Source organism: Oncorhynchus nerka, linkage group LG22 (genome assembly GCF_034236695.1).
Source record: "Oncorhynchus nerka isolate Pitt River linkage group LG22, Oner_Uvic_2.0, whole genome shotgun sequence".
Lineage (NCBI taxonomy): Eukaryota > Metazoa > Chordata > Actinopteri > Salmoniformes > Salmonidae > Oncorhynchus > Oncorhynchus nerka.
The window spans coordinates 40,700,646-40,723,772 of record NC_088417.1 but is presented as its reverse complement, the minus strand read 5'-3'; the positions used below and the strand labels follow the sequence as shown (position 1 = coordinate 40,723,772).

Below are 23,127 nucleotides of genomic sequence, written 5' to 3'. Positions count from 1 at the left end.
GCAATGTTCCAGATTCTCATCTTTTACCCAAAGGTAAAGACTTGTCCCCTAGTGAGTGTATAGCCCCTTGATCTGACCCACTGCTCCTCCCTGTTCTGTCCCTGGTCTTGTCTGTGTGATCTGCCCATTGCCCAGGTCCCCTGGCAGACAGACAGATAAGAGCTCTAATTGTCTCTAATTATTAACTGGTCTAGAATCAGTATCAATGCATAGCCCTCACTAAACCTCTGCGATACCATGATATCTGTCTGTCCTAGATGGCCTACTCAGAGATAGCAGATAAGTAATCACAATGCTCTGATCTGGTCTGCTCGGACAACGACAATATTTGAATGTTTAATTAGATAGTGTGAACTGGGCAGACTATCAGACTCAGACATTAGGTTATTTGTAGCACAAGCCATGGTAAATGCTTGATAAACTCACGGCAAATCTTTTTAGTCTTAAGTAGGAGAAATGCTTAGACCACTCGATTGACAGGCCATGTGAATGAAGTTTCGAACAAATGATTAGTCGGGCTAAAGTGTCATTTAGTTTAGTCTAAAACACTTAAGTCTACTATTATACAAATGTGGATGCTTTCTGCGTAGATACTTTAAATTCAACTTGAACTCCAGACCAGGGATTTCAGAGAGACCTCTCAAAATTTTAAACAGTCTCTTCTTTTTTTTAAATGTTCAGACCTGATCCAGATTAAAAAGGATTTCTGTTGCTTTGAAGATAAGGACTGCAGCTCTGCCATAAACAGTAATTGTGTAGTTTCTTTCCTGTGGTGTGATTTATTTAAAGTATTATGCTGTAAGGTTTCAGGCTTGTTTTCCTGGCAGGGCCTGCCATGTGTGTACTGTATCTACTACGTGTGTATGGAGTTTATTATTGGCAACAAGATGCCAATCCTGAGACCCCCCCCCCCCATGATGGCCTTCGAATTCGAATGTGACATTTGTGCAGTATATACAGAAATAGCATAAGACCTTTACAAACGCTATAACTAAATGCGTAGTAAGATTAGGACATTTTACATTTAAGAAATTAAGTTGTACACTAAAATTCCCCTAATATTGCAAATGTAAAAGTCTAAAAGGATTTTCAGATCTATTTCACCTTTGGCAATTGATATTACAAAACACCCAAGCAATTTGATTTACATACTGGAAGATAATGCAGATAAAATAATACAAATAAATATGAAGTTATTTATGGAGAACACATATAGAAGAGGCCGGGAGTATGACATTTCTGATGCCATTTATTCTGGAATGCCAATGGGACAGTATGTTGTACATTCAATAGCTTACATCTGTTGGGAAGAATATGTACAGACGACTACACAGTATAAATATGCGTTGTTTAAAAGAATGTATCTGATCAAATTAAAATCATTAGGAATGATGAAGAAATTAAAGGTGATTAACCATATGGATGTTGTTTTGCATGTGCACATATTTCCGATTGCATCAAAGAAGCCCTTTAGTCAGATGCATGTTTTCTGAACTGGGGGTGCACTCTAATGGTGGAATTCCAGAAATGTGATGTGGAATACCTTGTCCCCTTCCTGTCTGAAAGGGTGATCATTTAGATAACAACCAGGAAGTGTTTTTTGAGCATTACATTAACATCATGACATTTTTTAAATACCTTTTACGTTTCAGTCAGCTTTAGAGCATAACAGGGGCAAAACGGCAAGTGTGTGCTTCAGATTGTGTTCCAAACAGGGGGTGTAGAATCATTCCAATGTCCAGGCCAGGATACAGCTGCCTATGACTAATTTAAAAACCCCTTCTCAATCTAAGGCAGGCCTTTTCACATGTAACACAAGCATGCATCTGTTTCCTGTTTTCATTCAGAGTCTTTATTTTCCTTATTTCCCCCTCACCTGTTGGGGTCTACGTTCCTTCCATCGTGTTGATCATTGGTCTATCTCAGTAAGGGGACCTAAAGCACCGCCAGCGGATGTGATCATTACAGCACTTTCATCTGAGACTGCCGTGCGGACATGAATCAAAGTCAATACATTAGTCAAAGTGTGAGCTATCCCAAGGCTATCCCTCTTCAGTGTATACCATATATACAGTACCAGTGAAAAGTATGGACACAGCTACTCATTAAAATGTTTTTTCTTTATTTTTTTTTACTATTTTCTATATTGTAGAATAGTGAAGACATCAAAACTATGAAATAACACATATGGAATCATGTAGTAACCAAAAAAAGAGTTAAATCAAACCATATTTTATATTTGAGATTCTTCAAAGTAGCCAACCTTTGCCTTGATGACAGCTTTGCACACTATTGGCATTCTCTAAATCAGCTTCATTAGGTAGTCACCAGGAATGCATTTCAATTAACAGGTGTGACTTGTTAAAAAGTTAATTTGTGGAATTTATTTCCTTAATGCGTTTGAGCCAATCAGTTGGTTTGTGACAAGGTAGGGGTGGCATACAGAAGATAGCCCTATTTGGTAAAAGACCAAGTCCATATTATGGCAAGAAGAGCTTAAATAAGCAAAGAGAAATGTCAGTCCATCATTACTCGGAGACATGAAGGTCAGTCAATCCGGAAAATATCAAGAACTTTGAATATTTTTCAAGTGCAATCGCAAACACTATCAAGCGCTATGATTGAACTGGCTTTCATGAGGACCGCCACAGGAAATGAAGACCCAGAGTTACCTCTGCTGAAGAGGATAAGTTCATTAGTTACCAACCTCAGACATTGAAGCCCAAATAAATGCTTCACAGAGTTCAAGAAACACATCTCAACATTACCTGTTCAGAGGAGACTGCGTGAATCAGGCCTTCATGGTCAAATTGCTACAAAGAAACCACTACTAAGAAACCACTACTGAAAGGACACCAATAATAAGAAGAGTCTTGCTTGGGCCAAGAAACACGAGCAATGGACATTAGACCGGTGGAAATCAGTTCTTTGGTCTGACGAGTCCAAATTTGAGATTTTTGGTTCCAACCGCCGTGTCTGTGTGAGATGCAGAGTAGGTGAACGGATGATCTCTGTATGTGTGGTTCCCACTGTGAAGCATGGAGGAGGAAATGTGCTTTACTGGTGACACTGTCAGTGACTTATTTAGAATTCAAGGTACACTTGTGGAGTGCTGCATCCACAATCACCCAACCTCAGTCCAATTGAGATGGTTTGGGTTGAGTTGGACAGCAGAGTGAAGGAAAAGCAGCCAACAACTGCTCAGTGTATGTGGGAACTCCTTCAAGACTGTTATGTAGAAAATAGTACAAATAAAGAAAAATCATTGAATGAGAAGGTGTCCAAACTTTTGACTGGTACTGCACATACAAAAATATGTGGACACCCCTTGAAATGAGTGGATTTGGCTATTTCAGCCACACCCATTGCTGACAGGTGCATAAAATCGAGCACATCGCCATGCAATCTCCATAGACAAACGTTGGCAGTAGAATGGCCTTAATGCCTCCTGAGTGGTGCAGTGGTCTAAGGCACTGCATCGCAGTGCTAGCTGTGCCACTAGAGATCCTTGTTCGAGTCCAGGCTCTGTCGCAGCCGGCCACGACCGGGAGACCCATGGTGTGGCGCACAATTGGCCCAGCATCGTCCGGGCTATGGAATTGTTTGAATGGCAAGGATGTCCTTGTCTCATCGCGCTCTAGCGACTCCTGTGCCGGGCCGGGCACATGCACGCTGAAACGGACGCCAGGTGTACGGTGTTTCCTCCGACACGTTGTGGTGCGGCTGGCTTCCGGGTTAAGCGGGCATTGTGTCAAGAAGCAGTGCGGCTTGGCTGGGTCGTGTTTCAGAGGATGCATGGCTCTTGACCTTCGCCTCTCCCGAGTTTGTACGGAAACAACAAAAAAACGGCCTAACTGAAGAGCTCAGTGACTTTCAACATGGCACAGTCATAGGATGCCACCTTTCCAACAAGTCAGTTGGTCAAATTTCTGCCCTGCTACAGCAGCCTGTCAACTGTAAGTGTTGTTATTGTGAAGTGGAAACATCTAGGAGCAACAACGGCTCAGCCGCGAAGTGGTAGGCCACACAAGCTCACAGGTCGGGACTGCCGAGTGCTGAAGCATGTAAAAATAGTCCGTCCTCGGTTACAACACTCACTACTGAGTTCCAAACTGCCTCTGGAAGCAACATCAGCACATTAACTGTTCGTCGGGAGCTTCATGAAATGGGTTTACATGGCCGCGCAGCCGCACACAAGCGTAATGCCAAGGGTCGGCTAAAGTGGTGTAAAGCTCACCGCCACTGAACTCTGGAGCAGTGGAAACAAGTTCTCTGGAGTGATGAATCATGCTTCACCATCTGGCAGTCCGATGGACAAATCTGGGATTGGTGGATGCCAGGAGAATGCTGCCTGCCCCAATGCATAGTGCCAACTGTAAAAGTTTGGTGGATGAGGAATAACGGCCTGGGGCTTTTTTTTCCATGGTTCGGCCTTAGTTCCAGCGAAGGGAAATCTTAACGCTACAGCATACAATGACATTCTAGACAACTGTGCTTACAACTTTGTGGTAACAGTTTGGGGAAGGGCCTTTCCTGTTTCAACATGACAATGCCCCCGTGCACAAAGCGAGGTCCATATAAGAAATGGTTTGTCAAGATCGGTGTGGAACAACTTCACTGGCCTGCAGAGCCCTGACCTCAACCCCATCAAACAACTTTGGAATGAATTGGACCGCCGACTGTGAGCCAGGCCTAATCACCCAACATCAGTGCCCGACCTCACTAATCCTCATGGCTGAATAGAAGCAAGTCCCCACAGCAATGTTCCAACATCTAGTGGAAAGCCTTCTCAGAAGAGAGGAGGCTGTTATAGTAGCAAAGGGGGGACCAACTCCATATTTAATGCCCATGACTTTGGAATGAGATATTCGACGAGCAGTCGTCCACATACTTTTGGTCAAGTAGTGTGCGTAACCTAACCTCAATTTACTCCTCCATTTACTATAAGCATTGATCATTAAGCATGGTGCCTTTCTTACAGAGATGTACAATAGAAATACATTCTTTTCAGATTTTGGGTGAAACGCCCCTAAGACGAATGAGAGAACCATGGCATTAAATTATGAACATTTAATACAGTTGTGTTGAAAAAGCTGAATCAGTTGGCCAGTTATGCTAAGAGACGTTTATTTTAAATCACCCATCATGACATTTATGTATATAAACTGAGCATGTTTATGTTAATCATTTTTAAGAATTGTAATATTGGAGCAGTTTGTCGTCAGTCGGTTTCAGAATCTTTTTCTCTGTCATGTTGACCACCCAGCCTGGCGAGAGGCCAAAGAAGATCTGTCTGGGGTCCTTCCTCATAAAGAGCATGTGGAACAACTCGTCTTTGGAAATGTCCGGTAAAATGTAGCCATACTTCTGGGCCAAGGCTATCCGTGCTTTTTGAATCTTCTCTGGGTCTGCCAGGTAACCACGGTTTACAGCATCTGTGTAGTACGGGACCATGTCCTCCCCAGGCAACATTCTCTTTGGAATGGGCTGTCCACTTAAGAAGAACGGCACAGGCTTACACAGGACCGCTACAGACAGAACAAATACAGAGTTACTACCTCTCCAAGTGTAAAATGGAAGTGGTGTCATAGCAAGATGATTCAAGTTTTGGCTTAATGTGTTTCTACAGAGTAACACTTTACAATAGGGTTCTATTTGTAAAGGGTTTATAAAAGGACTTATTATTACGTAAATGCATAATAAATCATTAATAAATAGGTTATAACAAAACACCTCCAGCTATTAACCATTTATAAATGTACTTACAAATGCGTTGTATAATCATGCAACCTTATTTTCAACGGTTGCAAAGTTAAAACAATAGTTATTTTCTCACTTTTGGGTATGATGCATTCTTGCTCTTTTCCAGGAACAGAAATGATTGGTTTTCAGACCAATGGTCAACTCCAATGATATGGGGGGTCAGCTTTAATATTGCGGATAGATTGAGGCTTCCATCAATTTAATGGTCAGCATAATTTCCAACCCCCATTTTTAGTCAATATATATAATATATATATTTTTCTTAAAAATATATTTTCCCCTAAACCCCAATGATGTGTCTCGCCCCATGTTTGAAACCCTGATGACGCAAATATATTTTGGGGTAGCCTAATGGTCGAATCCCAGAGCTGACAAGGTAAAAATCTCTCGTTCTGCCCCTGAACAAAGCAGTTCAGGGGCCCACTGTCAATTCAGGCAGCCCCCCGCACTTTAAATTTAAAAAACACAATTAGTACACTTATTTATTCAAGGAATGAAGGCTTCATCTCAAGATCACAAGCCAAGATCACAAACTACTGGTGCAGTTTGCTGGTTTCCGAAAAACATGTTGGCACTGACATCATGTGACAGTGCGTCGTGAAGAATCATGATGGACGTGGCTATGAGAAAGGTGCGAAGGTCAGACCCAAAAAATTGCGCAAAATAAACGTTCACAAGATACAAATGTTGACAGCGGAGAAAGGGTCAATTCTCTATGCAATTTCTTTCAGTTTTGAATACAGAAGTTGTCCTGGATGATTTAGCATGCTGCTCAGCTAGCTAATGTTTGCTAGCACATCTGTCCTGCCTACATAGCTAGGAAACGTTAGCTTGCCCGCTAGCTAGCAGTAGATAAAACCTAAAATGTATTTTTGAATATAGACATTCTGCTAGACGATTTAACACAAGATCATCTTTGGCATGATATAGCTAACTAAATAAGTAGATCACGTTTGCTGGCTAGCTAGCTAGAAAAAGACACCCCCTGTTTTAAAGACTTAACTTGCTAGCTAGCTAGTGTATTAGCAAAAAATGTGGTAACTACCTAGCTAAGCCCTTTCATCAGTGTCAACTATTAGTGTTGACAAGTAATGTTAAACTCTAGCTATTATTATTAATATTATTAGCTAGCAGTGGATAACATAATTAGCTAAGCCTAAATGGTAGAAATTATGATAATGATGGTAGTAGAGTAGCTAGCTAGTGTCTATGCTAAGTTGCCATAAATTCCCAACTGCCAAGTTTTCTGAACAAAAAACACATATAATATATATTTTTTTCTTCCATTGTTGGACATAAGACTGTTAAAACACCAGGAAATCAGCTCCAAGTGATTTTAATGTAAAAAATCTGTTCCCAAGTATTCCCACGCATAATAGAGAGACGTGATTGTATACGTGATTGTATGCAAGGTTTGAAATTATGTTTCAGTCAAACATTATATCAGTTTGGGCCTCTTGCAGTCAATTTGCAGTTTACAAATTACTTGGAATTATGTTCTGGCCCCCCGACCATCCGCTCAGCAAAAACATTTGCCCGCGCTGAATCTAGTTGATGATCCCTGCAATAAGGTCTCAGACTCCAGGATGGGAAAATGCTTAACAAGAAAGAAACAGATGAAGACACAGAAGGGGACTGTGTTGTATTTTAAATAGTTCATCTGTTATACATTCCTATTCTGACTTGTAAATGTTAAAAAGGGGAGAAAAAGACCCCCCCCCTGTTTATCCAAATTAGATAGGCTACAGATTTGAGTCCCCCCCAATGTATCCTTCTATTAAATTAAATGTTATTCTTAGTATGTATTGCATGTTTGAGGAGGTTATATACTGTTATAAAATGTTTGTATCTTGACATTAATACATGGCCAGAAGGTTTCTTTCTTTTAAGGTATATGTTTTGAAGATATAAATATTGGTAGGCCTAGCTCATTAATAAATGGTCAGTAGGGTTCCACTTTCTTTAAAAGGTTCTAGATCTGTCATTCTCATTTAAAGCAAGTCTAATAAGTGGTACATCTGTTCTATGCGCGCTATTTCTATGCTTCCTGTTTTTACCTTCATTTTTATACACCAACTTCACACAGCTAAAAATACGATATTCTGGGTTATGGGAAAAATATTTTACAGCGGTCTAGATGGTTCAATGATTGTCTACACAATGAATGCTTGTTTTGTCACAAAACTGAAATTAGGCAACCAGGAAATGGCAGAGCGATTTCTGCAACGTTTAAAGGAATCTTTTCAGCAGTTATAAATATTGGTGACTAATTTGTTATTGGTCTGTGGATTGACACTTTAAAATAAGGTATAATTTGAGCAGTTATAAATGTTCATAGATCTGTTACTTAAAATAAGGTACACTTTTAGCAGTTATACATGTTGGTAAATAATTTATAGATTTGAGAGTTCACTCAGAGTTTAGACATACTTATAGGACAGTATTGGGTACTCATCACCACATAGATGAGAGAAGATAGTTAAGCATGTTCAGTCAATTAATTGTGGGTATGAAGACCAAAACAGTCCATGTTGTGAGAGGATATATCTTCCACTGTTACACAGACCAAAGATATTAGGGTTAGCATTTCACACCAGAGTGTTCATCATACTTGGACTATCACAGAGAAGTGGTAAGTGTGTGTTGATATAATCTGGTAAGGGGTAATAATTTAATCATGTCCTGGAAGTAAATTTGTCCAGGGCATCAGGGTTTCAAACGTGGGCCAAGACACATGAAAACAAAGCTGTCTGTTCCTGGGACAGAGCACCAATGCATCACACCCAAAAGTGAGAAAATAACTATTGTTCAACTATGCAACTATTGACAATAAGGTTGCATAAGGGTTCATCAATATATGCATTTGTAAGTGCATTTATAAATGGTTAATAACTGGAGGTAAATATTGTCTCACTATTTGGCAAACACTGACCAGTTATTGCACTATTTTGACCAGTGCGATATAACCGTTTATTAATAGTTTAATGCATTTGATTAAATAACTTAAAATAATTATAACCCCTTTATAAACACTTTACAAATGGAAACTTCTTGTAAAGTGTTACCTACTACGACATTACCATCACTACTACTCACCGAGACTTCTGGGGTCATAGAAACCTGTAGTGACGATCCCTCCGTTTCTCTCAATGGCAGCAATGGCCTCCTCAGACGCCATCTGAACTTCTATGTTGACTTTCGCTGCAAAGATACCAGCACCCTGATAACACACACAATTGGATGCAAGAATAGAGAAAATAGATTTTCAATCAATACAGAACAAACCTACAGAACAGGAAAAAAACTGCCTCTGGTCTAGCATAATCACACCACAATCTAATTAGCTAAATACTGCCCCCTACTGGCTAAATATATGTGCACTAAATAACAGATAAGTAATCAACTACCTTGGTGGGATCGTGTTTCATCCCCAAGCTTCCGTAACAATGAATTCACCCCCAAATCAAGCGGAGACACAGTCATGACAGCTCATAGTTGTAAATGTAGCCAATGTAAATACCTCGCCAACAAGCTGAACACCATAGTCCCTCTTCTGGGGCTGGATGGTCACTCCCCTGCCGTTGACCAGCTGTGTCAGGTCAATGGGCTGAGTGGGGTCAATCCGGCCCAGGTCAATCAGATACTGCAGCCTGTTCAAGGTCAGTGGCTGGTACTGAGCCCTTCGACTAGGAAGAAAAGCACACATTTTGTGAGCATAATCTCAACAAACGGCTATAACGTATAGAAAATGTGATTGACATCAAGGCAATAACAACTACAGTACAGAGATACAGTATGAAAAGCTACAAAGCCTTACTTTGTTGCTTCTCAGACTGCATCTCTGTATTGGAACGTTATGCCCGTTTGATAGTATGACCAACAGAACATGGCGTGTTCAACAATGCACATGGAACAACAATGTACCTGTGTCCCTCATTGTAGCCATATTTGGGGATGGCTAGATAGAAGGGAGTCTGACCCCCCTCGAACCCCAGGCGAGGTCGGTTGCCTCGCTGCCTCTCCCCTTTGTGACCCCGGCCACTTCTGTTTCCTCCATGTTGGCCTCTGCCTCGCTTCTTCTCCTACAAAATGATAGATGAGACAGAATTTGATTCACATTATCAGTGTTTGTGCCATTTTTTCTTCACTATTAATGTTTCATAATGTAACAATTGACATATTACATAGTAATCAAAAGTCAATTATTTGTCATTGTCACAATGAATTAGCTAGATTGGTTATATCACATTATCTGGCATACAAATATTTTTTATGTCCATTATTTGGCGGTACCAGGGCCTCGTTTCCCATTTGTGATGTAACTTAAGCATTACAATGATTGTTCCAGATATAAAGTTGTTTCTTTAAATAACGATGTAAGTGTTTTTCCCAAACAAGCACATGGAGAGAACGTTTGCTAAGTCTGTAGTTAGACCATGTGTTGCTACCAATAGGATCAAAAGAAAAGCAGTGCTGCTCTCGGATCAGCTTTCACTATTCAAGTCTTTCCTTTCCTTAGTAATTATAATTACTCCACAATATTGACGACGGATCAGTTCCTAGAGTGATATTACCACCAATGGCTGCAAAAATTGAGGCAACTTATTCTAAATGCTTACCCTATATTAATACACTAAATTAAGATTTGGCACATCATTGTGCACATGTTGTTATACATCATGAAATATATTTAGCCAAAATGTACAAACAGTATAACAGAAGTAATTTGAATGAACATAACATTTATTTTAATGTGATTGAAATGTGCAGTGCATTCGGGAAGTATTCAGACCCCTTTACTTTTTCCAAATTTTGTTAAGTTACAGCCTTATTCTAAAATGTATTCAATTGTTGTTTCCCTCATCAATCCACACACAATACCCCATAATGGGGCCTCCAGAGATATGCAGCGGTGTAAGGCACTGCATCGCAGCCCCAGGTTCAATTGCAAGCTGTGTCATAGCCAGCCGTGAGCGGGAGATCCATGAGGCGGCGCACAATTGGCCCAGCATCGTCCGGGTTAGGGGAGGGTTTGGCCAGCCAGGATTTCCTTGTCCCATCGCACTCTAGCGACTGCTTGTGGCGGGCCGGGCACCTGCAAGCTGACTTCGGTTGCCAGTTGTCCTCTGACACATTGGTGCAGCTGGCTTCCGGGTTAAGCGAGCAGTATGTCAAGAAGTAGTGCGGCTTTGGCAGGGTTGTGTTTCGGAGGATCTCATTATTGTAATATTTTTTGTAATATTCGATGACGTCAACAGCTGGTATTCAACGGAGAGAGATGCTCTGACATATTCAGTGCACTGAATTCAGAACGTTATATAACCTGACAAAATGTAATTTAAATAAAAAACAAATAGAGTGTAGTGATATGAATATCAGGTTAACTGGTGGAACCAGTGAGCTAGGTAGCTAGTAAGGAAACCTGAGCTTAAAGAAAGAACTGGACTACCCTAAACCGAGAAGGTTGTGATCAATATGATGAACCCGTATTCACATTTACAAACCTGGTGATATAAAACGGGGTGAACGTAAAAATCACAAATCGGCTTATTACTCAAGAGTAATTTAGCCAACTCTTAGCGTTATCATTTGATTTGTAAAGAATAGGACGAAATCAACGTCAAGTCAATGTAGCTATCTACCTGAGCACAGCGTTTTCAAAAACATTCAGTACTTTCATGACATTCACTTGACCTCCTTGTATCTCTAAACGCCAGGGGTTTACAAAACATAACTAAAAGAAAAGCAGTTTTTATTTTGTAAATACTGTAATGTAGATTTAATTCTACTCCAGGACACTCCCTCCTGCAATTCAGATTCTAGCTTTTGGAAAATACAATGGAGAAATACTGTTTATTATAGTCACGGGTCTAACCACTCAGCTGGTACTATGACGTTGCTTCATAAGTTTAGAGGTGATATTTCAGAGTTTGGTATGTCCAAAGATGGGACATGGGTACAAGATAATGCTTGTTTTATTATATGCAATTTAATAATTCTCAAACAATTCTCACACCACAAATAAGACTTTATTTTTTGGGATCTTGCTGATAGGCTTACTGAGCTGCAAAACAAGTATACAAATGCATGGCTTATAATATCTAGAGACTTTAATGAAACACCTGATAACTATTTAGATAGATTTCCACCTAGAATAGCTCTGAGATCTCAGAAAAGTGACATCATCACCTCATGTTGCAGTAAACTGACCATGGTTGATACATGGCGTTTCTTTAAAACAAACTTAAAACAAATACACCTGTTGTAATAGGTCAATGATGGTCAGATCCAGAATTGATCTGTTTCTCATTTATCCCCCACTTGTACAGTAAGTAGTAAGTCATAAATATGCTCCTTTGACTGATTATACAATTATTTTTATTGACGTTAGAATGTTTTGAAAATTCCAGTGGCATTCGAGGACACTGGAAACGTAATAATTCACTCCTAAATGATCCGGTCTTCAACAAGAACACAAAGAACTTGATCATAGACTCGTTTAATTCAAATGATTTAGAATCAAAGCATGGAAGTGGGAAATATTTAAATTCAAAGTAAGATCTATCGCCATTACACGCAGTAAGGAACTAAAGAAGCAAACATTTTTGAAAGAAGATGAGCTTATGAATAAATTGAATGTTATTTTAGAAAAGGATACCCTTTCAGCAGAGGAAGAATGAGATTTGAATACAGTGTCTCTGTGTTCACATCTCTGGAATAGAACTAGATCAAATGTACATGGATTTAGCTAAAGGGCCCTTTATTAGATCTAGAGCAAAAATTTGAGATGCTCTTAAATCTATGAAGAAGGGCAAAGCACCTGGAACAGATGATCTTTCTGTGGAATTCTATTTACTCTTTTGGGAACATTTAGAGGGACCAGTATTCAACATGTTCCAAGAATGCCTAGCTAAAGGGTGAGATGATAAGTACCATGAAACAAGGGCTTATTTCCTTAATACCAAAAATTGATAAGGATCCCCTTTTCATAGATAATTGGAGACCTATTACATTATTAAATACAGATTATAAATTGATGACTTTGGCATATGCTAAAAATATATAATATATTTTTTAAACACCTTGTTAACGAAGCCCAAACTGGTTTCATGAAAGTTCACCACATCAGCTGTAACATTAGGTTAGTTTTAGACTTGATTGATTACGCCGATTCAATTGAATCAGAAGCTATTATTCTATTCCTCGACTTTCGTAAGCATTTGATACAATTTAACACAAATTCCTAATGCATTCATTGTACACTATCTCGGAACTAGCTTTGTCTCCGTTATTAATATATTTTATAAAGATATTAATAGTTCTATACATACAGTGCCTTGCGAAAGTATTCGGCCCCCTTGAACTTTGCGACCTTTTGCCACATTTCAGGCTTCAAACATAAAGATATAAAACTGTATTTTTTTGTGAAGAATCAACAACAAGTGGGACACAATCATGAAGTGGAACGACATTTATTGGATATTTCAAACTTTTTTAACAAATCAAAAACTGAAAAATTGGGTGTGCAAAATTATTCAGCCCCCTTAAGTTAATACTTTGTAGCGCCACCTTTTGCTGCGATTACAGCTGTAAGTCGCTTGGGGTATGTCTCTATCAGTTTTGCACATCGAGAGACTGAAATTTTTTCCCATTCCTCCTTGCAAAACAGCTCGAGCTCAGTGAGGTTGGATGGAGAGCATTTGTGAACAGCAGTTTTCAGTTCTTTCCACAGATTCTCGCTTGGATTCAGGTCTGGACTTTGACTTGGCCATTCTAACACCTGGATATGTTTATTTTTGAACCATTCCATTGTAGATTTTGCTTTATGTTTTGGATCATTGTCTTGTTGGAAGACAAATCTCCGTCCCAGTCTCAGGTCTTTTGCAGACTCCATCAGGTTCTTCCAGAATGGTCCTGTATTTGGCTCCATCCATCTTCCCATCAATTTTAACCATCTTCCCTGTCCCTGCTGAAGAAAAGAAGGCCCAAACCATGATGCTGCCACCACCATGTTTGACAGTGGGGATGGTGTGTTCAGGGTGATGAGCTGTGTTGCTTTTACGCCAAACATAACGTTTTGCATTGTTGCCAAAAAGTTCAATTTTGGTTTCATCTGACCAGAGCACCTTCTTCCACATGTTTGGTGTGTCTCCCAGGTGGCTTGTGGCAAACTTTAAACAACACTATTTATGGATATCTTTAAGAAATGGCTTTCTTCTTGCCACTCTTCCATAAAGGCCAGATTTATGCAATATACGACTGATTGTTGTCCTATGGACAGAGTCTCCCACCTCAGCTGTAGATCTCTGCAGATCATCCAGAGTGATCATGGGCCTCTTGGCTGCATCTCTGACCAGTCTTCTCCTTGTATGAGCTGAAAGTTTAGAGGGACGGCCAGGTCTTGGTAGATTTGCAGTGGTCTGATACTCCTTCCATTTCAATATTATCGCTTGCACAGTGCTCCTTGGGATGTTTAAAGTTTGGGAAATCTTTTTGTATCCAAATCCGGCTTTAAACTTCTTCACAATAGTATCTCGGACCTGCCTGGTGTGTTCCTTGTTCTTCATGATGCTCTCTGCGCTTTTAACGGACCTCTGAGACTATCACAGTGCAGGTGCATTTATACGGAGACTTGATTACACACAGGTGGATTGTATTTATCATCATTAGTCATTTAGGTCAACATTGGATCATTCAGAGATCCTCACTGAACTTCCGGAGAGAGATTGCTGCACTGAAAGTAAAGGGGCTTAATAATTTTGCACGCCCAATTTTTCAGTTTTTGATTTGTTAAAAAAGTTTGAAATATCCAATAAATGTCGTTCCACTTCATGATTGTGTCACACTTGTTGTTGATTCTTCAAAAAAAATACAGTTTTATATATTTATGTTTGAAGCCTGAAATGTGGCAAAAGGTCGCAAAGTTCAAGGGGGCCGAATACTTTCGCAAGGCACTGTATCTAGACGATATAGCTATTTCTAAAAGACAAGGATCAAGTCACTAGTGCACTTAATATTATCAAATTAGTCTCTTCTGCTTCTGGTCTGGAACTTAAGTTAAATAAAAGCTAAATGTTATCCATACATAACTCAAATGATGAATCTGTTGAGTATATTCCAGTGAAAGATCATGTGAAATATTTAGGGCTGCACATGGCAAAAAAAACGTTGTCCGTCAACATCTCAATTTCTCTCAGAGATTAAAGAATACAAAATCCATCTTTAATAACTGGCCCTAGCCTGACCTCTCGATTATTGGAAGTTTTTTTTGTCAAAAGTAGAGGGTCCTGTCACGTTTTGTCTACCATGCTCAATCCCTATTTGTAGTGGATCAAACCAGCAAGGATATCAACAAAACTTTCCTAGACTTTATATGGAAAAATAAACAATGCAAACTTAAGAAGTCTGTAATATCAAACCAAAGAGCTGATGGTGGGCTTGAAGTACTAGATTTGATTGATATCAACAATATCTTTAAAGTAAACTGGATTTTTAAAAAGTATGCTTAGCTTTGAATCTATATGGTACTTCATTCCCTGTCATATTTTTATGAAATTGGGTGGTCTTACATTTGTGGAAATGCAACTATTCTCCAGCAAAATTACCCATCAAACTCTCCAAATTTCATGAAAAATACATTTTAGCCTGGAAATTAAGTTATGTCCACAACTTCTCCCCACACAAGGCACTTTTGTAGAAAGACACTGTTGTTAAAAACAAGTATTTGTTCTTGATTTATTTGATAAAAAAGGAATTATTCTCTCTTATAGAAAGTTCTTAGATACATATAACTTCCAGATACATCAAATAATTTAATTCTATATGTAAAGCAATACCTTCAGGACTTAATTAATGAAATATAATTTGTGTTTAGGAGAACATGTCAAGATAGGTGCACAACTTAGTGCATTCAGACCCCTTCCCTTTTCCCAAATGTTATGTTACAGCCTTATTCTAAAATGTATTCAATAATCCCCCCCCCCTCAATCTACACACAATACTCCACAATGACAAAGCCAAAACAAGTTGACATTTTTGCAAATCTATAAAAAAAAACTGAAATACCTTATTTACATAAGTATTCAGACCTTTTGCTATGAGACTCGAAATTGAGCTCAGGTGCATTCATTGGAGTCCATCTGTGGTAAATTCAATTGATTGGACATTACATGGAAAAGGCACACACCTGTCTATATAAAGGTCCCACAGTTAAGTCATGTAAGAGCAAAAAAAAACAAGCCATGAGGTTGAAGGAATTGTCCGTAGAGCTCCGAGACAGGATTGTGTCGAGGCACAGATATGGGGAAGGGTACCAAAACATTTCTGCAGGATTGAAGGTCCCCAAGAACACAGTGGCCTCAATCATTCTTTAATGGAAGAAGTTTGGAACCACCAAGAACCCGATGGTCAATCTGACAGAGCTCCAGAGTTCTGTGGAGATGGGAGAACATTCCAGAAGGCCAAACATCTCTGCAGCACTCCACCAATCAGACCTTTATGCTAGTGTCCAGACGAAAGCCACTCCTCAGTAAAAAAGCACATAACAGTGCACTTGGAGTTTGCCAGACAAGATTCTCTGGTCTGATGAAACCAAGACTGAACTCTTTGACCTGAATGCTAAGTGTCACATCTGGAGGAAACCTGGCATCATCCCTACGGTGAAGCATGGTGGTAGCAGCATCATGCTGTGGGGATATTTTTTAGCGGCAGGGACTGGGAGACTAGTCGGGTTCGAGGGAAAAATGAACGGAGCAAAGTACAGAGATATCCTTGATGAAAACCTGCTCCAGAGCGCTCAGGACTTCAGACTGGGGCGAATGTTCACCTTCCAGCAGGACAACGACCCTAAGCACATGGCCAAGACAACGCAGGAGTGGCTTGGGGACAAGCCTCTAAATATCCTTGAGTGGCCCTGCCAGAGCCTGGACTTGAACAAGATCGAACATCTCTGGAGACCTGAAAATAGCTGTGCAGCGACAATCCCCATCCAAACTGACAAGAGCTTGAGAGGATCTGCAGAGAAGAATCTCCCCAAATAGAGGTGTGCCAAGCGTGTAGTGTCATACCCAAGAAGACTTGACTGCCAAAGGTTCTTCAACAAAGTACTGAGTAAAGGATCTGAATACTTATGTAAATGTGATATTTCAGTTTATTTTTTAATACATTTGCAAAAAAAAAACTGTTTTGTTTTGCCATTATGGCATATTGTTTGTAGATTGATGAGGGGGAAAAACAATATAATCCATGTAGAATAAAGCTGTAAGGTAACAAAATGTGGAAAAAGTCAAGGGGTTTGAAGACTTTCAGAATGCACTGTATGTTAGAAGGTTGCCCAGTTGGATAAGAAATCTAGTAAATGTAGAAACTCCAAGAACAAGATCTCTCCAAGAGGGAAATTCTTCTGGAATGCATTTATTCCTCAAATTAAATGGAAGAAAGCTTGGTTGCTCCCTCACAAATTTTGTATATCAAATGAAGTAAAATAAATTGACTTTAAAATCTTGCACAAAATATACCTTTGCAATAACTTGTCTAAATTCACGGACTTAGAGCAGTGATTCTCAACTGGGGGAGTGGGGGTCATGACCGATGTTAATTGGTCGCGGGAATATGCAAGAATATACAAATAAATAAAAAAAACAATATTTTGAAAGGTAACCGCCGCACCGAAACTTTTATTTTGAAAGGATACCGCTGCACCACTTATTGTTGCTGACTTAACACAAGCAGTGCGTCCACAGTGGTGAAATGGCTAGCTACGTTCAGACTCTGAAGCTTTTTGCACTGCACTCACTGACCCAATACAATAACGTTCTCGCCCCCCACACACACATTTCGCTACACCCGCAATAGCATCTGCTAAATTTGTGTATGTGACCAATAAACATTTGATTTGACACACAGATCCAATAAAAATGTCATTCTGAAACATTGTTTTGTTTTAAATGTGACACGTCCAATCAGATAATACAGATATTCTTCTGACAGCTAGCTTGATTGATAGCTAACTATGCAGACGTGTTCTGAAGGCATTGCACAATTGGATAGTTGGCTGTCATTTAACTCATGTAGCTATAGCTGTCTGAGTAAAATCATGGACACGTTTTTAAAACGTGCAGCTCCCTCTTCATTTACTGCTGCTTCCAATGTCAACAAGGAAAACAACACGGTCCCTGTCAAGAAGAGAAAATACCTCGACTTCATCAAATATGGTTTTACATAACATGTATAGAAGAGAGGCAGGGTGAGGACAGACTGCAGTGGGTCCTATGCAATGAGCTAGCTAATGAGAGCATGAAACCCTCCAAAATGAAAAGGCATCTGGGCACCAAGCATCCAAGCCACAAAGATAAGACAGTTGACTTTATTTTTTAAAAGATATGTCAATATCTGGAGGCCTCACAAGATTAATTTAACAATGTATGCACGGTACAAGAAAAGGCAGCTTGCACATCATACCTTGTGGCCCAGCATATTGCTAAGAGCAACCTGCTGCATTGACATGTGCACTAAAATCTTGGGAGAGTCAGCCACCAACAAACTTAAAACCATACCCCTAGCCAATGACACCACGAGGAGAATCCAGCACATGTTTGAGGACATACAGTGGTGCAAAAAAAGTATTTAGTCAGCCACCAATTGTGCAAGTTCTCCCACTTAAAGACGAGAGAGGCCTGTAATTTCCATCATAGGTACACTTCAACTATGACAGACAAAATGAGGAAAAAAAATCCAGAAAATCACATTGTGGGATTTTGAATGAATTTATTTGCAAATCATGGTGGAAAATAAGTATTTGGTCACCTACAAACAAGCAAGATTTCTGGCTCTCACAGACCTGTAACTTCTTCTTTAAGAGGCTCCTCTATCCTCCACTCATTACCTGTATTAATGGCACCTGTTTGAACTTGTTATCAGTATAAAAGACACCTGTCCACAACCTCAAACAGTCACACTCCACTATGGCCAAGACCAAAGAGCTGTCAAAGGACACCAGAAACAAAATTGTAGACCTGCACCAGGCTGGGAAGACTGCATCTGCAATAGGTAAGCAGCTTGGTTTGAAGAAATCAACTGTGGGAGCAATTATTTAGGAAATGTAAGACATACAAAACCACTGATAATCTCCCTCGATCTGGGGCTCCACGCAAGATCTCACCCCGTGGGGTCAAAATGATCACAATAACGGTGAGCAAAAATCCCAGAACCACACGGGGGGACCTAGTGAATGACCTGCAGAGAGCTGGGACCAAAGTAACAAAGCCTACCATCAGTACCACACACTACGCCGCCAGGGACTCAAATCCTGCAGTGCCAGATGTGTCCCCCTGCTTAAGCCAGTACATGTCCAGGCCCGTCTGAAGTTTGTTAGAGAGCATTTGGATGATCCAGAAGAAGATTGGGAGAATGTCATATGGTCAGATGAAACCAAAATATAACTTTTTGGTAAAAACTCAACTTGTCGTGTTTGGAGGACAAAGAATGCTGAGTTGCATCCAAAGAACACCATACCTACTGTGAGGCATGGGGGTGGAAACATCATGCTTTGGGGCTGTTTTTCTGCAAAGGGACCAGGACGACTGATCCGTGTAAAGGAAAGAATGGATGGGGCCATGTATCGTGAGATTTTGAGTGAAAACCTCCTTCCATCAGCAAGGGCATTGAAGATGAAATGTGGCTGGGTCTTTCAGCATGACAATGATCCCAAACACAATGATCCCAAACACATCGCCTGGGCAACGAAGGAGTGGCTTCGTAAGAAGCATTTCAAGGTCCTGGAGTGGCCTAGCCAGTCTCCAGATCTCAACCCCATAGAAAATCTTTGGAGGGAGTTGAAAGTCCGTGTTGCCCAGCAACAGCCCCAAAACAGCACTACTCTAGAGGAGATCTGCATGGAGGAATGGGCCAAAATACCAGCAACAGTGTGTGAAAACCTTGTGAAGACTTACAGAAAACATTTGACCTCTGTCATTGCCAACAAAGGGTATATAACAAAGTATTGAGATAAACTTTTGTTATTGACCAAATACTTATTTTCCACCATAATTTGCAAATAAATGTATTAAAAATCCTACAATGTGATTTTCTAGATTTTTTTTCTCATTTTGTCTGCCATAGTTGAAGTGTACCTATGATGGAAATTACAGGCCTCTCTCGTCTTTAAGTGGGAGAACTTGCACAATTGGTGGCTGACTAAATACTTTTTTTGCCCCACTGTAACGCACCAGACATCAGAGTGCAAACGTCCATTATGCACTGCAACTTGATGAATCCACAGATGTGGCTAACCATGCAATTCTAATGGTCGATGTCAGACATGTCTGGGGTAATAACTTCGAGGAGCGGGTCCTTTTTAATGCTGATTTGCCCACCACCACCGCAGAGGCTGTCTTTAACACAATGGATATGTGCTTGGGCTCCGTGGGACTTGCCTGGGGTGGGTGCGTCGGTGTGACCACTGATGGGGAAGCTGTCATGACGGAAAGCACTCCGGAGTATTACACTGGATCCTGGAGAGCACACCGAGGGCGACGTTGAACCACTGCTTCCTACACAGGGAGGCATTGGTAGCGAAGGACATCGTGCCTGAGCTCCACGCCACTCTCCAGAATGTGATCAAGTGTGTCAACTATATCAAAAAGAGTTTGACGAATAGCAGGTGTTTCCAGGCCTTCTGCAGGGATATGGGGAGCGAGCACCAACAGGTGCTTTATCAAGCAGAGGTCGGCTGGCTTTCCAGGGGTAACGTGTTGGGTCGTTTTTATGAGCTTCAAACATTTCGATTGAGAGGAATGGCTCGCGCAGGTTGCCTCCCTGGCGGATATTTTTGATCATGTGAATTCGCTCAATGTATCAATGCAAGGGAGGGAGGGGGCACAATCGATTTGAAGAAAGGAACAACATGGATTTGCAGTTTGGGCAAGTTTCTAACGGGAGGATTGACATGTTTTCCAATGCTGATTTTGAGATTAAGAATCTGACCAACATAGCACATCGTGATACACTGAAGAAAAAAAACGTTAAACAGCATCTTGTCACGCTGCAGGGAAAGTTTTGCGACTACTTCCCGGTGGAGAACAGGAGACTAGACGACTGGACATGGGAAGCGTCACGTTGCCAAGCAACGAAAATGATCTGCTGGTGGAGCTGTCATTTGATCGCGGACACAGCCACAGTTCTGGTGCAGAGTATCCTGCTTTCGCCTGTAGTGAATCAGCACTGCCTATCTGTGTGAAAGTGGCTTCTCTGCTATGGCCGTGCTGAAAACTAAAAGCAGAAACAGACTGGACAGCCAGCACGACCTCTGAGTTGACCTGTCAACCATCACTCCAGACTTCAATAAACTTATCAATCTGAAGAAACCCCCAGCTTTCCCACTGATAGGCCACACACACAATAAATAAATAGGTTAATGAGTTATTGTTCACTATGTAAATTTTTATTGTTCATTAATTCTGACATTTATATTACATTTTATTGAACTGGTTAAAAACATACACCTTTAAAAAAAACTTTACGGTTGTGAAACTATTCACATGGTAATTGATGATTACCAATTCCTAATGATTGTTGTTTTTTCTATTTTAAACACTGGTATGTGTTGCTGTTCATTAACATTATTGGACTGGTTTTAATGTCATGTTCTGAGTCTGATCATTTATTACACCCCACAGGTGAACTGGTCGCCTAATTAAATGGCTTATTCTCTTGAACTGATAATACATGTTCTCTCAGTTAATCCAGGCTGCATCACATCCGGCCGTGATTGTGTCCAATAGGGCACAATTGGCTCAGCGTCGTCCGGGTTTGGCCGTCATTTTAAATAAGAATTTGTTCTTAACTGACTTGCCTTGTTAAATAAAGGTTCCTTTTAAATTATTTAGAAAAATATTTGAATGACTTTAACAGCAGAATAGTACACCGTGAAACAGTCTATTTTACAAGTAAAGCCTGCCCAAGAAGGCAGCTGCAATACAACATTACAAAATGTAATCATCAACAGTCCATAATATTGGGTCGCGACTCAATTGTCATTGTCAAATTTGCGTCCCCAAGCAAAACCAGTTGAGAACCACTGACTTAGAGGACATATGACTTTTCTGTGATAAAGAAGGGGAAACTATTATACACATTTTTTACGAGTGTGACTCTGTGAAGTTATTTTTATTTAAGAGTTAAGGATTTACATGTTTTATTTTATTAATAAGACCAATGTATTCGAATGAAAACCAAAACTTCTGAATTGGTCATTAATTTCTTAATTCTCTCTGGTAAATTTTATATACACAAACACAAATATTTTAAATCTGTCCCCAAATGCAATATATTTCTACTTCAAATCCAATATAATCTCTAGCATTAGTCAATAACAAAAAAACACACTGTATTCTTACAACTCTATCATAGATTTGTATCCCTTGACCTTATTTTAGGCACTTTAACTTTAAAACTCAATTCAAGTTATTTTATTTTTTACTTTAATGTTATTTTATGTTTCTTCAGAGAAAACATACGTGTACTGATATCCTATGTTTTTGTGGTTACTGTATTGTAATTTGAAATGTAATAATAATAAAAGAGGATTTAAAAATAATAAAAATAAACATGCTTTGACATGAACATGCTTAGCCATCTCGAGACAACTCCGATGTAAAGTGTTTTTTCTCAAAGTTGCAGGGATGTCACATCTCCTATTTATACCAGTACACTCGTAACAACTCAAGCATTAGGAAACATCTATTTGATCAAATAAACCTCACGTAGCAAATAAGCCATTATATTTTGTTGTTGACCAAATTCGACAGCAATAACTCCTTGCTTGGTGGGCGAAAAAACGCCACCTGTTGGCGGGACAGATTTTACGCCGAGTTGGGCCCTCTTTTCCTCTTCCTCTCTGGCTATTCTAGCCATGATAGCTAGCTTGCTAGCTTTTCAGAAACTTTTGGGCTAGCTAATAAACGCATACTTACAGCTTTCTTCGTCCCCGGTTCCGGTCGCAAGTTTGCTAATGTAATACGAGGCAAATTCTGCAAAATATCTAATGCCTTCCCACCAGGTTTTTTGGTAAAAGACATTGTCCTCTCCACATGCCAGTGTTACCCAAGGACAAAATCAGGAACCATGGATGTGGCTCACGTGACGTGACACAATCCACATGCCGGAAGCGGAAGTACCATTGTTTCACTGAATTTTGGAACATCTAGATTTCCTACAGCTTGATTTGATTATAATATTGTCCTATCCATTGTGTTTACCAGTTAATAAATGTGTACTGCGCTCGCTCTCTGCCAAACTGATGCCCACGACTACGTAAACAAACTGTACCCTCATAACTATCGCAAATCATAGGGCCAAGGGCGATAC

The 23,127-nt window shown here is 40.0% G+C and overlaps 1 protein-coding gene across 1 annotated transcript; it reads right to left on the bottom strand.

Moving 5' to 3' along the window:
- Nucleotides 1-5,055: 5,055 nt before the first annotated feature.
- LOC115105173 (large ribosomal subunit protein uL15m-like) lies at nucleotides 5,056-22,910 on the bottom strand. Its single transcript, XM_029626862.2, has 5 exons — nucleotides 22,734-22,910; nucleotides 9,688-9,845; nucleotides 9,284-9,449; nucleotides 8,860-8,983; nucleotides 5,056-5,528 (listed from the first exon to the last, which is right to left on the bottom strand). The coding sequence occupies exons 1-5, from the start codon at nucleotides 22,836-22,838 to the stop codon at nucleotides 5,191-5,193; spliced, it is 891 nt and encodes a 296-aa protein (XP_029482722.1). The 5' UTR covers nucleotides 22,839-22,910; the 3' UTR covers nucleotides 5,056-5,190.
- Nucleotides 22,911-23,127: the final 217 nt, after the last annotated feature.